Here is an 18,369-nt window from a genome sequence, read left to right on the forward strand (position 1 = left end):
CGTCTCCCGGGAATTGACTTGAAAACACTATGAGGATTACTCAGTTAATTTTTGAGGACAAAAATCATGAAATTGGTGGTGTACGGGAATTTTTATGGCCAAGTTTTAAGGCCAAAAAATATGATTTTTTCGAAATTTTTTTGACCGAAAATTCGACCCTTTCTCACTTATCTGATGAATTTTCAACTTCTTTTTGACATATGTGCTAGATATGACTTTGGTGTTTATATTCCTAAAGTAATTGTTGTAATTTTGCTTAGTTTTATAAAAAGAAGTGATTTTCTGCATGGAGTCGTTTTGATATTCAGCTTTGTTTACGTTTCAAAACCAAAACTGAATTTCCCGGCTCGCGCATGCGCCGTGCGTTTGTTACTAGTTAAGTCCTCCCTTGATCGACATGCTGATTTAAATATCGCCCTCACTTGTTAGCGTTATCGTATCCATGGATTCGGGAAATGGGGAAGTCATGAACGATTAGCTATCAAAATAAATCCAAATTTATCAAGAAGGCTGAGAAGCAAGAAATATTTTAAGGTGGTAAACATAATCTTTAGTGTGTTGAGTTAATAGAGAATAATGCCAGGTGGGTAGATTCTCTTTCATTTTCACACATACATACGTTTCGTAGTGTAAACAAAATTGACAGGTGCAAAATTCAACAACCATTCATGCAGTGGCGCGTGAGTGTGTAGGCATGCATTTTGTGAGTAAAATTATAGTCTCATTATAAGTCTTGTTTACCTTCCTCGAGTCAGTGATTTAGATATTGTTTCTTATTGTATCTTTGAGAAGTATATAAATGTATACATTTTTAGATATTAAAGAAAATGATGCCAAGGAATTAACAGTTTTTGACTCTGAGAAAATCTCAAAATAAAATTTGATTTTACTTTCTGACTCAAACAAGGAAGGTATACTATATGGAGTGACTATAGATGTATGCATGTATATATGTCATTGATGTATGATTGAACGACTCTGCATAAATTAGTCTGGCGTACCCACAGAATTTAGTAGAAAAGGAGAACCGGGATTCCCGCCCCCCCCCCCCCAACTCAACACAAAAGTTGACAACCACATGACCATGAGAGTTACCAAATTTTGCGGAAAAGGTTTCATTTTTTTACCAGTACTCAGTAGCAAGCCAAGGTCCCTGTGAAATTGGCAAAATAGGGGGTATTTAATTTGCACCGTCCGTGAAATTTGACAGTAAAATCAGCAAAATAGGGGTATTTAACTTGCACTGTCTGCGAAATTTGGATAAAAGGGGTACGGTACTTGAGAAAATCCAGAATTTTATGTCAATATTTAGTGTCATTGATATTGGGTGTTTGAAATTCTAATCATTCATGACATTGAAAAGGGGTGTTTGAAATTCTGGTCATTGAAAACCACAAAAAAGGGGTTGTTTTTGGCCAAATTTTGTCATCGATTTTGCATGAAAAAAAAGGGGAGTAAATTTGATGAAAAGTCATTACAAAGGGGGCATTTGATAGATTTGGTACCGTAACTCTCATAGCTTCTCATGGTTGTCAACTTTGTGTTGAGTTGTGGGGCCGGGCTGGGACTCCAGGCTATACCGCCACATACAATCGTGCTGTCACTGTCAAAATATTGGGGGTCTTCGGGTCCTTGCCGACGGTGTGCGGAGACAAATGAAAACAATTCTGCGTCTCATACTCTTCTTAGCAATAGCATCTTGCAATTGACGCATTTCACTGAAGCGTGTCAAATTACGCTTAGTATGCGACAGCGATGTCACGCTTGCATGACAATGACTGCCTCGAGAGCATATAGAGAAAACGAATACCCCTAATTTTTGCTCCATCATGACTGTATCAAGATGGCGGTTGAGTCCGGGTTCTCCTTCTCTAATTCCATGGGCATACCCTACACCAAGAATGTATAAATTTACTTATTTTAATTTTTTACTTCAAGCTATAGCTTAAATAATAGTTGCTCGATCCTGAGAGCTCAATCGGCACGCATTGCGTCAAGCGTACAACACCTACCACACACATGCTTTGGGTAATGCTGCATTTCCTGTGCGTGCACAATCGATCACGCTATCGTGTCATTCCACTAAACTTGCGACATTATGTTGCACGCAGTACGTTCTACTCTCAGGATCGAGAAATTAATATTTTCGGTAGGCCTATTATTATAGTGCATTGCATCTGGGTTCAACTCAATCTTTTAAGTTCAATTGTCTATTTGGTTTAAACAATAGTTCATAAAATCATAATCATAGGTTTTGGAATATGAAATGAGTACTTCAGAAAGTAGGCCTAGTCATCTGATCTGCATGTGTACATCGTGTAGTAAATAGCATAGCGATCGAAAGTGATATACTGGGAAGTTGGGAACTAAAAAGGCTCAAATTCACAACTGCTTGTGACAAATTGTATAACTTTTGAGCCCTTTTCGTTCCCAGCGTGCATCACTCGTGCATCGATCGCTATCAACAACTATGCTTACAGATTTCATGTCTTTTTCAGTTTTTTGTGTGTTAAATTTGTTACATGTTGCATCGTGTATCAAACAGAGAGAAAGAGCAAAATCAAACAGTGATTGCATACACGATAATAAAGGCAATATTAAATTTAGTTTTGACAGGAGAAACTGCACTGTTAGTTGGGTGCATAATCTAAACATTTTCTTTCTCACTGATCCTGATTAATTTCCCTAATTTTCAGCAAAAACAAAGAAAGGAGAAAAAGAGAAAGAAGAAAGCAAGATAACTATTTTGTGTGGAGTCTATATATTTCCAAATGGAGATAAATATGGTGAGTAGCAGAGTATCAACACATGATCAATATATTTTCTAGTAACATTTAGGCTGAGGAGTGAAAATTCATTTGATCAAAATATGTAGTCTAAATTGAAGTGTCTCATTGCACATGTGAATTTATGCGATGTTCATAACACATTGAGCAGGCCCGTATGCAGGATTTCATTTGGGGGTGCTGATTTTGAAAAAGTGGACCTTTTTTTTCCAAATTTTGTGAAAAGTGGACTTTCTTCCTAAAATTTGGACCTTTTTTGTCCAAAAAAGCGTAAAAACCCTGATTTTTTGGGTCGCTACGCTCGCAAATTCTGAAATTTTTGGACTTTCTGTATACTTTTCCAAATTTGGGGTGCGTCGCACTTCCCCCCCTTGTCGTGCACGGGCCTGACATTGAGCCAGTACAGTCAATCTCATCAACGATCACTGACTGAATTCACAATTCATCAATTCACAATCTATGTGCTGAAATGAAATGAAATACCGGTAGTGATTTTCTGAACATCATACTACAAAAATGCTAGATATAATTTTAAAACATACACAAATGACGATACTGTTGATGGCCGTCACTATAGAAAAATTAATAAATTTGTGTCCATCATGGAACATTCAACTCCGCGACTAATCATGCTATACACGAGCATACAGCGCTACTCTAAGCGTCCATATTGCGAGGTTATCTGCGTACAACAGCTTACTATGCACAGCCACGCAAAGAGTATGTTCCACGATGTACACGAATTAAGTAATTTTTCTATAGTCCAATTTTGAAAATCTCTTAATCCCTGTTGTGTTCAATTTAAAAAGTTGGTTCTGGGTAGTTGAACAATAATATCACTTCTTTATATCATTTGACATTATGTATACCAATGTATGTCAAAATAAAAATAAATTTTAATCAAGTCTGGTTTTGCAATATAATTATTTTCATGATGTATGTTACCATTTTTTAGAGGGAGACTATTTACAATCAACCGATGGTGCTTTAGAAAGAAGTGGTAATGGCGCACATACAACTGCAGAGGGCGTCTGCTATGAAGGACAGTGGGTCAACGATAAAATGACGGGTGAAGGAGTTGTGAGGTTTCCTAGTGGGAGCATGTATGAGGGAGAGTTTGTTAACAATCAATTCCATGGCAAAGGGAGATATACATGGCCTAATGGTGCTGTGTATGAGGGGATGTTTAATGAAAATAAGTAAGTTAATCTCTTCATAACAATTGTTGTTATTATTTTTTTTTGTTTACTAATCTTTTTGCAGTATTGGGGAAATTTTCCGGAGGGGGGTACTCAAGTTTGGTTTTGGTAGGGACGTGCGCTGAGATTTTGGAAGTAGACCCATAAATATACCAATTTTTCAAGAAATTTGGACCCATTGATATACCAAAAGTCAAAATTTTCAGCCAAATTTGTCTTAGTTTTTTACAAATTTTCCCAAAATTTTGGGAAAATTTTGAAAATTTGGGCTAGATTAAGGAAAAATTGGGCTGTTTTCCGAAAAAATTGAGAAAATTTTGAAAAAAGGACCCATTCATGTACCAAAATAGGCTTTGAAAAAGGGGTCATTGATATACCAGAAGGCTGAAAATGCTACAGATGTTTATGCACGCCCCCGTATGGTCATTTGTACTGAGTATCCCCCGGAAATTTTTTGCTAAACCTGGTATAAGGAATATGCTGCCTTGTGTTATTTGATCAATAACTTGTGTTATTTTTATATCACAATTTTCCTTTTATTTTTACTGTTTAAATGATAACAGTCCGGCACCCCTTATAACCCGGTACCCCTGTATAAGCGCCCCAATTAGCAATTACAAAGATTATCTCAGCACATGTAATTTTTAACAAATATATTTTTAACAAAATTCACAAGGGAGCCTTTAGATTTATTGCATAAATTTGCATCTGAACTCTCCAATTAAGTATGCTTCATTGTATAATGTAAGGAATAATTTCCAACAATTCCCCAGTCTCCAAAGATTGTAAAGTGAAGCTAATGCCCACAAACCAAAAAGTTATTAAATTGCTGTGGGAATGGGAGATTGAAATTAGGATGTTTAAGGTGTTATTTAAAGCATCTACCTGAAGGGAAAAATACAGCATTTTTAAGGAAAATGTCAAATATATACCAATTAGTTGTTGTAAATATAAGGCAGTATAGATTTTGCAATGTGATATTTGGTATATTTAATGCTTCCTGAATGCAGAGGATTCCAAATACTTCTTTCTTCATGTTCTTTACCTCTCCCCGCTCCCTCTTCTTCCTCCGCCTGATTTTCCTTTTGTAATACTCCAAATGTAAAATTAATTCTTGTAATCTTGTTCTTTTTGTTTTTGTTTGCTTTGTTTTCAGAATGGAAGGTGATGGTGAATTCATGGACACAGAGAGACAAGTGTGGGTTGGAGCATTCAGATATAAAGCTGCACCTGGACTCAAATTTAAACTGGCCATGTAGTCAAATATCAAAAACACAAGACTTATGAAGTCGTAAGTTATCTCCAAATTCAACGGACTACTGTCATGGAGGTATATGGATATTAATTTACAACTTAAAAAAAAAGAATGCTGAAATGTGATGGTCATTTATAATCTTTTTTAAATGGCCATTTTCTGTTCAGTGCACTCCGAGGCCCGGGTGGCCGGTTCTTCACACATTTTTATATGGGTTGTTTCCACACAGACTTTTGGATGCTGACTTAAGCCCCTTTTTTCCAAATAGGCCCAATTGCAGGTCTCCACTGAAAACCCATGCACCCATTGATATACCAAAATCGCATTCAACCACGGAGACCCCAGGATATGCAAAAAATGCATGATGAAAAATTATCTCTGCATTTTTGTTGCAAAATACCATATGCAAAATATATGCCATTATGCTGTAGTAGTATGCAGTATGTGATATGTCCCAATCCGTCCTGGTGCTGCATAGTGAATAATCGCAAAGTACCAAGTTGTGGAGAAAGTTGTTCCTGCTCATCTAAGTTCCAAAACGGGATGTTGTGCAGTACTTACAAAGAAAGAAGAATGAAAGTGAAGTGATTCTGATATCCGATGACATATGATGATATCTAGATGAAATATGTGTGTTTGCTTTCATGCATGACAGTGTTATTGCTAAAATCAACAAGTATTATTCTGAACTAATTTCGAAACATTAAATCATCAGTTATCTTCAAGTTGATGCTGTACGTTTGTAGTACTTCTTTGTGGTATTGCAGTTCATTAAATGTAGCAGTGGCATAGCCAGGTTTTTTGGAATGGGTGGGGGTGGCACCCGGGGGTGGCATAAACTGACTGAGCACAACACAATCAATACCCTTAATGTCAGCTGGACGCAGGACCTTCTCCTATATACGAGGCGTCTCATGCTCCTAATGAGGCATCGGATGTTACCATGCTCTATCCCGTTCCACTCGTTGATAACGATGCGACGCAATCCCACCAGAGTTGTATCTGCCTTTATCTTCTTGTTGACTCGTCTCTTGAGCTGATCCCAAAGGTTCTCCAAGGGGTTAAGAACCAGCTTGTAACATACTGTTGCGAACCCTTATTTTGGGGTATCACAATGATTAACTAATATAGGCCTACAGAAACACGACAACTAAGAGCAAGACATTGATGATTAACTTAAGGTTTTATTATAATGTATATGATCATGAACATGCTGCGAATACTTCGAATAAACAACCGACTCCGAATAAACAAAAGACTCTGAACTGACTGATTTCTCTTACCAGCACGTGGCTTATATAGGGCTCATTAGCATACGATCAAAACTTTGTAGGGGTCAAACTGCAGATTTCAGGGAGGTCAACCACACATTTTTTTGAAGTCACCCTCGGGCGATATCCACACCTATATTTTCTGGGCCCAGATCTGTGGATTTGTACTCGCCAAACTATTTGTAGGAGTGCATGTCCTTGGATCTGAATCTGTGGATGATTTGTTCTCGCCAAACTGTTTGTCGGAGTGCACGTCCTTGGATCTGAATCTGTGGTTTTGGAACCACGCTTATTTTTTGGATCACACAGTTTACCCTGCATATTGGCTACTCTTAATTTAGTGTCATAAATTAATGATATAAGACAAATCTTATATAGGCCATAATCGTGCATAATTATTATCAAACATGATCTAACAGGATCATAACAATACCAACATTCCATCTGTCATGTTTAAGTAACATATATTGAACACACAGTATCTTCGAAACCGCTGTAATCATGACCTGTTTTGAATCCCTTTTCCGACCCATCTCTCAAAATGTTAATGTCTTAGTACCCACTCACCTTTGTCTTTAATCATTCATCTGCACAATATGCAAAGGATTATCCAACATGCATCAAGGAAAATGATTTAAATTTAGAAAAGGCGGGAATAATGAAACCGTCTTGGATCAGTGAATCAGCTCTAAAACCATTGAATAGCCTTCTTTGCCATTTTTATCTGTCGACCTCTTGGTACTTAAACATTCATATATTTTCTCAGGAGTCGTAGTAGTGATTTACTGTGTCAAAATCCGCAGGACAATCCCCCGCATGCGATTATTTAAAAAAAAAAAAAAAAAAAAGCGCAGTGATTTATAGTGCGCTACGCACAAGCACAACGCCTAGGCGTTGATCCACAAGCCTCAGCACACTTTACAAAATAATTTACTTGCTAGATTTTAATAGTAGGTAAATTTTAAATGTCCTAACCATAAAGAAACTTTTTTTGTGTAGTTTATATGTGTTGGGTACAAAAACTAACACTCCAAGACTTGAGGTCAAATTTTGATTCATGATTGTTAAACGGAGGTTAATGAACTGTGCCCCTGGTTACGAGACTAATTTGGCTCATCGTATGGGTTACGGTTCGCTATCTCTAAGGTTCGCTATCTCTAAGGTTCGCTATCTCTAAGGTTCGTTATCACTAATTACGAAAAAGGTCCGCTATCTCTAAGGTTCGTTATCACTAATTTCGATTAGGGTTCGCTATACCTAAGGTTCGTTATCACTAATTTTAAATAAGGTCCGCTATCTCTAATTTTGAAAAAGGTCCGCTATCACTAATTTATTGAAGGTTCGCTATCTCTAAGGTTCGCTATCACTAATTTAAAATAAGGTCCGCTATCTCTATTTAAATTTTAACAATCCCGGTATCCCTAAGGTTCGCTATCTCTAATTTCAAATAAGGTCCGCTATCTCTAAGGTTCGCTATCTCTAAGGTTCGCTATCTCTAAGGTTCGCTATCACTAATTTTAAATAAGGTTCGCTATCTCTAATTTCAAACAAGGTTCGCTATCTCTAATTTATAATAAGGTTCGCTATCTCTAATTTTAAATAAGGTTCGCTATATCTAATTTTAAATAAGGTTCGCTATCTCTAATTTTAAATAAGGTTCGCTATCTCTAAATAAGGTTCGCTATCACAAATTTCAAATAAGGTTCGTTGTCTCTAATTCCAAATAGGGTTCGCTAACTCTAATTTTATATAAAGCCCGCTTCATATCTGTAATTGAAAATAAAATTCGCTATTTTAAAATAAAGCCCGCTATCTCTAATTAAAAATAAGGCCCGCTATAAGGCCCATCTAATTTAAAATAGGACCCGTTATTTCTAATTTACTGTAAGGTTCGCTATGATCAGTAATTTTATTTTAATAAACATGATAAAGTTTGCAAGATCGCTAGTACGTATACTGGTCCGGTCCGAACAACCCAGAAAGAGATTTGAATCAGTTCACCGTCGCGTACCAGTATAGGCCTACAATTGAATATATGAATACAAAACCCACCCAAGTCCATACGTTGGCTAAATTGAGTTAAGCATGGGAAATTGTTGCTATACATAGGCCTGTCATATGTATGAAAGAACAGCTCAAATTCACCCTCTGTGTCTATTGAGCATGTGAAAAATAGTATGTATGAAAGAACCACCCAATTCCATGATTTGAGTCTTGTAACACATTGCTTGAAATCCAGTATGTATAAAAGTCCAGTTGTAACACATTCATTGCTAGAGAGTGACTTTTGAAGAAAAAAAGGGTTTAATAAAGGAAAGTGTGTGGTTTATATTACATGGCAGAATCCCAGCAAACACACAAACGTTTTAAAAACGTTTTAAATAAGTTATATTTTGGCTTTTGGTTTAGGTAAAAACGTTTTAATAACATAAAAATGTCGGGTTATATAAAGGTCATGATAACGTTTTAAAACGTTTTGTATGAAAACACACTACAACAATATTTTTAAATGTTTCCAAAAAATGTTATAGTAAACTATTTTTGCAAACATTTTTGCCAAATATTGTGTCAATACTTAAATAACATTATGTTAAAATATTTGAACCCAGCAAACACAGAAATGGTTTTTTTTTTCAAAACCTTTTAATAACATTTAAATGTCGGGTTATATAAAGGTCATGAAAACGTTTTTAAAACGTTATTGAAAATATTTTCTGAGGCAGGTGGGGCAATTGCCCCCCTGACAAAAATTGCCTATTTGGGGCCTCCGCCCCCTCAGACCCTGCGCCCCCTAGCGCTATTTGGGACCCCGCCCCCTAGCGAAGGAAAAAAATGGGAAAAAGGAGAGAGAGAGAGAGGAAAAAGAGAAGAAGGGGGAGAGAGGGAGAGGAGGGGAAAAGAGATGGGGAATCCATACGATATGCAATACCATACGATTATTGTCAATAAGCCTGGCAAAAACAGTGGGCTGTGTACTGCCATCTACGATAATCTATGCTAATTTTTTTATTTGATTTGATTTGTTCGGGTTTTGACAACCCTGGATAACCCAAGAAAGCCTCTATTGAAGCTTATTTCCATTGGGTTCCATTTGAACACCAGGACGGGTTGGGAACAGTCAGGGGTTAACACCCTACTCTTTTCGAAACTGGCTGCGAAATACATATACAGGTATGGCTCTCTGCACACGGGACTGACGGCTTAACGTCCCCTCCGAAGGACGGAGTACTTTCATGATTCATTTACCCAATTCTAAGCGGAAATCTGAATTTAATCTACAGAAGTTGCCAATTAATTTCAGACTTTTTTCCCTAAATCTACGTGCTAAATAGGTGGTCGCGTTTTAGGACATTAGTCGAGTTACCTCCAACTTTATAATAATATTGTTGATATCATAAATCAGAACAAAATTCCGCATATCTGAAAATGACACCACATTTTTAGGTTTAGGCCTACTTTTTAAGAAAATTAGCGACAGATTTTCCCGTATTTAGACCCTACATCTGACTGTTAACCACGTTTTGAACTCGTATGTTCATGCGCACATAATCGTAAACATTGCTCAAATTTGTGACCATCCATCTCAAACCGCTAAATTACAAAAAAAAATAGTTAAAACAGCTAACAATAACATTGAAAAGTCTCTTTGTAATTTAAACACCAATAAACATTGTTTTCTATATTTTTAAACCCTTCTTTACTCATATTAAAAGGTTTCTAGCTTCTTCCAAAATCGGAGCTGTTATTAAATTGGAAATGAATGTAGGCCTATTCCCGGCAAACGCACGTACAGCGAAAAACCTGGTGGCGTCCATGCACGCGCTTGTGGATGTCCTCATTTTTTCACGTGCATTTTAAATAGATAAAGACACGAAAACGCATGGAAATGCTCCTTAAATGGTACATACCACCCAAAAAAAAACTTTCCACAGACTTTAGGTGCTAAACTCTGAGTTACTTAGTCGGACCCCGAGATAGTTTTTTTATTTTCTTTCATGTCACTTCGGGGGCTCCGTAGCTAAATAGGGGTCGTCGCATTTTTAGGCCATACGTCGAGTTACTTCCATCTTTAAATATATCATTGATATCATCAAAATCAGAACAGGGGGTCCTTTATGCAATTTATATCTTCCAAACAACATGTGATGGAAAGGAAAACAAGGATTTTTTCCCAACAAAAGGGGTCACTTTGGGGTCAGTGTCAGAGGCGGATTTAAGGAAAAGGGCCCTGTCAGCAAAATATCCTGGGGCCCAATGGTAAAGATTTGAAATCAGGAACGTACCTGAATTGTTGTCGGGAGGAGAGTAAGAACAAAATTTGATAGTGATCATTAGTTTGGCCCAATGTTATTTCACACTATTCTATACCCAATTCGAGGGTTTATCAGATTTGTGAGTGTTTAAACGGTACTAAAGAACAAGGAATATTTCCTTTTCTGTTTTTGCTTGATAGTCAAGAAGCAAGCAAAATCCCAGATTAATGGTCATAATCTAATCTCAAGGAATACGAAGCCAATACGTTGGTACGCGTGATTTTTTGACATTAGGGGGATGGGGTTGGAAAAATCTTAAATCCAGGACTTTTTGGCATTTGCCTTTGGGGGGGGGGGGGCTGGGCCCGGCCAAATTTGGAGGGCCCAAACTCACTGTAAGGAAGGCATATATGCACGCAAGTGGCTTAGTTTAATTTGATTTACGTATAAGATTGCGGCAGAAGCATAACAATTTAGAGAGAGTCAGGCATATTTTGTTTTCGATTTTACTATGACATTTGCGGGTGAAGCACGGAAAAATGAAGGTGAATTTTGCTATTGGCCAGTGCGCGCTACGCGCGGGCAAAATTATGCAATTTTACCCTATTTTGGCCCAAAACATAGTGTTTTAGGTCTAAAAAGGAATGTGCACAGGGCAATTGGGAGGGAGGCACATTTTGGGGACCCTGGGTCTGGGCCCATTTGGGCTCTGTACCCAATAATATTTGACATTATGAGGCTCATACAGCCTGTCTCAAAATAATGGTGCAAGTACAAAGCGCCCTCTATGGCAATTAGAAAGTACCGTTGTGACAGAATGCTTACATCAACGTCAAGGGCATAGTCTTAGCTCTCAAATGCCGTTTGTTCTGTTCAATTTGCTTGTTTTAATCTCGAGATATGTTTAGTTAACAACGAAAGGGTAAAATCCCAATTGTGCCACGTTTACTAGGGAAGATCAAGAGAACTGTACATGTTAATCAATGATACTAGCATCAAGTTTATCAAGAGTTTCTTCGTGAAATCAAAAAAACGCATCAATTATACAACAATAAAAATAGTTTTTACTGTTTTATCATGATACAGGTAGGCCTATTATATGATTCTCTTTTTCCACTTCAAACAAATTAAAAGAGAAATAGATATTTGACATTCTGCTGTAAAATTAAATACATTATGCATGTCAATTATTTTATCATGGTAAATACTGTTTTCTTTGTCACTCAAGACATGTTGAAAGACAAACAAATATTGCAAACTTATAGGTAAATGAGCGCGTATTACTTGTTGGGAGAGAAATTAGACAAAATAATACATGCGCGCTGATGTTGATGCGTCTTATCCACGACCCCCAATGAGGGAGTGCATTAGACGCATCAACGTCAGCTATCATTGATTTACATGTGCAGCCCTCTTCACTAGTAAAAGTGGCACAATTTTGATTTTACCCTTTCGTTGTTAACTAAACATATTTCGAGATTTAAAAAAGCAAATTGAACAGAACAAACGGCATTTGAGAGACAAGACTGCGCCTTTGACGTTGATGTAAGCATCATGACACAACGGTATTTTCTAATTGCCATAGAGGGCGCTTTTCACTTGCACAATTTTTTTTCGAGACAGGCTGTATACCCATGTAAAGGTACACTGCCCAAGTGCTGAACCATGCATGAACTGTTATTGCTTTAAATTACTTTTTAAAAACATTTTAGGCCCAGGGGACCTAGAATATTTGACCTTTGGATCTCATGAATAGTTATTGAGAAACGACAGGCCCTTTGTATTGACATTTGGGCCCCCGGAAACTTCCAGGGGAAAGACCTTCAGGCTTAACTGCATCACGGTCCACATACGGGGTCCTTTGTAGTTTCAGAGCCAGCTTTGATGATACGCTTATATCTAACATTGGGGGCCCTGGACCCATACTAGGTGACCTACTTGTATTTTGAGAATGTGTAATGCACCAATTCGTAGTCCTGATTCTATAGAAATTGTATTCCCGAATAATAAAAATGGGCAGCTAGGGCCCTTGACTTTTGATCTCTTGCTGTGGCCAAAACGGGCAAAATTTAATGAAACTTTTAAAGAATCATAAATGCAGGCATATAGAATGTCCTCTTGCATGCACGGGCATATTCAGCACTATTCTACCCACCGGACCTTTGAACCTTGCAGAAAACAATTAAAGCAACAACAAAAAAAAGGAGGGGGGGCCTTTGGCCAAAATAACAGGGGGGCCTTGTCAGCACTTGCTGACTTGCTGACAGCTTAAATCCGCCACTGGTCAGTGTCATTTGGAACATCCTACCATAAAGCAGTTACATCAATAACACATCAGGCTTCAGATCGGCAGCTTTACCAGCCATCCGAAGACCGCAGCCTCCTGCTTCCATCAACAGGTGGTAACTCCCACATCAAGTTTATTTTTTTATCTTTCTAGCCCGTGAGGGTCTTTATTAAAGTGACACAAAAAACAACAATATACAAACATGTATATTAACAAAAACACACACAAAAATTACATCAGCCAGCAATGATTTTTACATAATATATGACAAAACTTTTCTAAAATGGTATTATCAATACATTGGTTCCCATTTCTTGACATGAACACCATATTTATCTTTACTGAAGGCAATATTTTTTTCAACTTTTTCCATAAAGTATAACCACACCTTGAAATCAGAGAAATTCAGTTTTAATTCTTGAACTCTACACTTGTAAATGTATCTTTTTGCAAAAAGTATAATCATATTTATGAAAACCATATTTATATCATCTTTATAGCATCCAAGACAAATGTCAAAATATGTTAGCTGCACATTGATATTTACATCTTTCAGCCATTTCATAATATTGTCCCAAAACCTTGATACACTGTGACAATCCCACATTAAATGTCTCATTGTTTCCTTAGCTTTCTTACAAAATGAGCATCTGTCACTTTCAATTTTTCCAATTTTAAACAAGAATTCATTTGTTGGAAGAATCCTATGGATGAACCTAAATTGAAAATAGTGATCTTTAGTTTCAATTGTACACCTGTATGGCATTGAAAACACCTGCTTCCAATCAACATCCATCATGCCCCTCTCACAATTAAATTCAATCTCCCATTTATGCTTAGCTGTTGGGATGATTGTGCTTTGCTGACACAGCAATTGATATGCAAATGAGCAAACCTTTTGGCAGCTCTGAGTTGGTTAATCAACTGTATCTCACGGTCTAGCATGCTAGTAGGGGTCAACTGATGTTTATAATGTTTGGAGACTGCATTAATTACACTGAAATACTTTAAAAGTTACACTTAATATTGTACTTTGCTTGAAATTCTTCATATGTCATAAAATGATTTTCAAAAATTAAGTCTCCAACAAAGTTCACACCTTTTTCACACCATGATTTATAATAAATTGTTTCTCTGTTTATCTTAACATGAGAATTATGCCATAAAATATCATCATTATTTTCAACACAAATATTTCTCAAATTAAACCATGACTTCATAACCTCACACAAAAAGGAGTTATGAATATTCTTATACTTAAAATCATTGACTGACCTTGGTTTACAATACCAAACCCATTCACCACCAACTTTGGAAAGTTCCTTGTAGAAAAGGCTTTTCCATTTTCCTTTATTATCATCATCTAAATATCTCTTTACCCATGTCACTTTTAAGGCATTACAAAAATGAGAAATATTTGTCATTTTTAAACCTCCATTTTCTTTGTTACAGTACATTACATCTCTCTTAACCTTATCTGGTTTACTATTCCAAATAAATTTGAAAATAATTTGCTCCACTTGTTTCATGTATTTTGAGGAGGGGTAGGTAAAACAGAAAATAAATAAGTTAATTGTGAAAGAGCCAGTGATTTAACAATTGTAATTCTGCCTATTGGGGTCAGGTCCCTCTGCGACCAGATGTCTAAAACAGTTTTTAACTTCTTTAATTGAGGATCAAAATTTAGCTCAAACAGCTTAGTCTTATCCAAAGAGACATTTATCCCAAGAAATTTAACCGGGCCCTTTGACCACTGATAATTTTCCTCTGGAATTGGATTATCAACATTATCTTTTAAAGAGCCAATTTTGAGAAAAGTGGATTTATCGATATTTAACTTCAAACCAGAAACTGTACCAAAATTTTGTATGATATCAACTGCATTCAAAATTGATTCTCTGGATCCATCTAAAATAAGTGTGGTATCATCTGCAAATTGAGTGATTTTAACATGGTTATCATTAATTACAATACCTTTCACCTTTTTATTTTTACGAATAGAGATACCCATAAGTTCTGCACATAATATGAAAATATAACAACTTAAAGGGCAGCCTTGGCCTTACGCTTGTGAGATAATTTAAAAAATTTGACATATAACCATTATTTACAACACAACTACTTATTTCTGTATAAAATACTTTGACCCATTTTTTCAGATCTCTTCCAAAACCAAATAATTCTAGACTCTTTTGCACAAAATCCCATTCAAGTTTGTCATATGCTTTTTCAAAGTCAATAAAGAAAAGGGTACCCGGCACATTATACTCTTCTGTATACTCAATGATATCAAGTACTAGCCTAGCATTTTCACCAATATATCTATTTGGCAAAAAACCTGTTTGATCACATGATATAATAGAATTCAAATTCTTTTTCATTCGATTGGCAATCACTTTGGCAGCTATTTTGTAGTCAACATTCAAAAGGGAGATCGGCCTCCAGTTTTTTAAAAATTCTTCATCTTTCCCTTCTTTGGGAATCAATGTAATAACACCTCTACGTTGACTCACTGACAAACAACCTTTATTGAAAGAATAATTAAAAGATTTCACCAAAATAGGCCCAATTTGGTTCCAGAAAATTTTGAAGAATTCTACGGGATAGCCATCAGACCCTGGACTTTTGCCATTTGGCATAGATTTTACAGCATTGAGACACTCACCAATTGTCATAATTCCCTCACATGAGTTGGCCTGTTCATTTGACACCTTGGGAATATCATTTAAAGTAATGCCTAGTTTATTGAGAATACTTTTAATATCCTGATTATCAATTGTACTTGTATAAAGTGCAGAGTAGAAATCAACTTCTTCATCCAGAATTGCAGCACTACCAGTAATAACATTACCATGCTTATCATTTAACTTACAAACACTCTTCTTTGTGAAGTGCCGTTTTTCTAAATTTAAGAAGTATTTGGAATTCTTTTCACCTTCTTCGACCCACCTGTCTCTACTGCGTATCATGGCCCCTTTGGCCCTATAATTATACATAGATTCCAATTCCCTTTGTTTAACTTCAATAGATGCCAGTACATCTGGGTTAGAATTTTGTGCATACAACATTTCCAAATTTGTAATTTCATTCTCAAGAGATTTTTGCAAGTTATTTCGCTCTTTAGCTTTTTTAACAGAATATCTTATAGTATTACCTCTTACAACACATTTTATAGTCTCCCATAAAATACTAGGATCGGCTTCACTATTCTCCTTTACAATATTGTCAATGTCTGCTTTTACCATGTTTACATAATTAATATCATTCAATAACGAAACATTTAATTTCCAGTACCCTTTACCTGGCTTTTCATAATTGTCATTAAACACAGTAGAAATTAATGAGTGATCTGTTCGATAACCATGGGATATAGTACAATTCTCAACACATGCTTTTAGTGTCTTTGTAATTATGAAATAATCCAAACGACAAAGTATTGGTGGGTCACCATTAGATTTCCATGTAAAACATTTTGTATTTGGATTCATATCACGCCAAATATCAATAAGGCATCTTTTCTCCATAAATTTCAATACCTCCGATCTTGCCTTAAAATTTGTTTGCTTTCTACCACCTTTTTTGTCAAGAGCCAAATTAAAACAAAATTAAAATCGCCACCGTAAATTATTCGATCACATTGGAAATGGTTTAGATTAGTATCAATTTCACGAAAAAATTGAGGGCAATCATCATTCGGAGCATATATATTAACACATGTAAATATTTTATCTGCAATTTTAACATCAACAATAATATACCGTCCATCAATGTCAATAACACTGTGTTCAATTGTGTAAGCAAAATTACTGTGAAACAAAATACCAGTACCTTTACTGTTCGTAGTACCATGGCTCCACAAGGCTTTTGAGCCCCATTCATTGGTCCAACACTTAATATCATTTAAAGTGCTATGGGTTTCTTGAAGAAAATACATTGAGAATTTTTTATCTCTTAACCATAAAAAGAGTTCATGTCTTTTATTTGGTCTAAGTGAGACCTTTGACATTTAAAGAACATATTTTAAAGTCAGTCATTAGTAAAGTTCTTTATGGTATAATTTTTACAAGGGTATCGATTGCTGGCTGCCACATTGAAGAAATTAAAAAGACATTGAAATTTGAACATTAACTTCCATTTGTAGGCTATGAAAATGAAATAATTGCCTACATAGGGTAGACCAAGTTTTAAGCAAAAAACCATAGTCATAATTGTGGTTCTGTAAAATGGTAAAAAATAAAAACACATGTCCATAGAGTTCCTATGCCACCGAAAAAACACTAAATGAATGAGTGCAGCAGTTTGCCATTTCTAAAGTTTATTTTTTAGATCTCACTTGATTTTATCTTTCTGCTTGTTCCATCCGGTTCAACAATACGAAGGACTGCTGGGAAGTTCACAAACACTTTCCTGTTCTTATTTTCTTGTAATAGTTCATACCGCTTCTTCCATAACTTCTGTCTTTCTGCTTGCAACTTCTTACTCAAGTCTTCTGCTATTATCACTGTTGCGTCAGGGAATGGATTGTCTTTAAGTTTAACCGCAGCATTCAGCACCCGTTGTCTGTCAAAAAAAAAAAAAAAAGCGATATGAATTGGTCTTGGCTTATTGTGTTTTTGCTTATTTGTAAGCGTTGGTGTGTGCGATGCGCCCTTTCTATTTCTTCGACTTCCAGCTCTAGGTGATCTTTGAAAAAGGTTTTAGAAAGTCACTGCATTTCTTGTTTTGATTACCTACTTCTTGATTACCCTCTACACCTTCTGGCAATCCGAACACTATGAGGTTATTTCTACGTAGCCTGTTTTCAAGAGAATCTACATGGTCGACTAATCTGTTGAAGTCTTCTACACTGGCTTTAGATGCCATGTCATCCTCTAGGGATTGCTGTCGCTCTTCAACTTGACTAACATCTGCTTTAATATCAATAAGTTCTTTCTCTATATTTGTCAACCGATTATTTATCGAATCAAGCACATCTAATCTCTTTATTATAATGTCAAATTGCGCTGAGCTATCCATCATATTCATAGTATTCATAGCGGGATTCATAGGTCTATTTATAATGTCAGCGTTAGTTCCACTACGGCACAGCGCCGATGTGTCTGGGTTGTCGAATTCAGCACCTCCTTCTGTCGACGAAACACGCCGATATTTCTCACCTGGTTTTCTTTCTTTTCTTGTGAAGTTTTCTGTCCTTTGTTGCTTGGCATCTTGATATTACTTATCTTGTTAGGTATATCAATAGTTTATGCTGCTCTGGTTCTAATAATGGTGTAAATAAAAACAATTTCGGTGGCAGGAAAAGACAGCTGATGTTTACG

At 36.3% G+C, this 18,369-nt stretch overlaps 1 protein-coding gene across 1 annotated transcript; it reads left to right on the plus strand.

Moving 5' to 3' along the window:
• The first annotated feature begins 427 nt into the window (after window positions 1-427).
• LOC140162980 (uncharacterized) lies at window positions 428-6,514 on the plus strand. The gene is made up of 4 exons (XM_072186306.1): window positions 428-583; window positions 2,697-2,786; window positions 3,742-3,985; window positions 5,142-6,514. The coding sequence occupies exons 1-4, from the start codon at window positions 577-579 to the stop codon at window positions 5,242-5,244; spliced, it is 444 nt and encodes a 147-aa protein (XP_072042407.1). The 5' UTR covers window positions 428-576; the 3' UTR covers window positions 5,245-6,514.
• Window positions 6,515-18,369: the final 11,855 nt, after the last annotated feature.

Source organism: Amphiura filiformis, chromosome 10, assembly GCF_039555335.1.
Source record: "Amphiura filiformis chromosome 10, Afil_fr2py, whole genome shotgun sequence".
In the NCBI taxonomy this organism is placed as follows: domain Eukaryota; kingdom Metazoa; phylum Echinodermata; class Ophiuroidea; order Amphilepidida; family Amphiuridae; genus Amphiura; species Amphiura filiformis.

Excerpts from the sequence above, each read along its gene's own strand:
- LOC140162980 (XM_072186306.1), top strand. Across the intron at positions 2,787-3,741 it reads TCCAAATGGAGATAAATATG|AGGGAGACTATTTACAATCA; the intron begins GTGAGTAGCAGA and ends ACCATTTTTTAG. Across the intron at positions 3,986-5,141 it reads GGGATGTTTAATGAAAATAA|AATGGAAGGTGATGGTGAAT; the intron begins GTAAGTTAATCT and ends CTTTGTTTTCAG.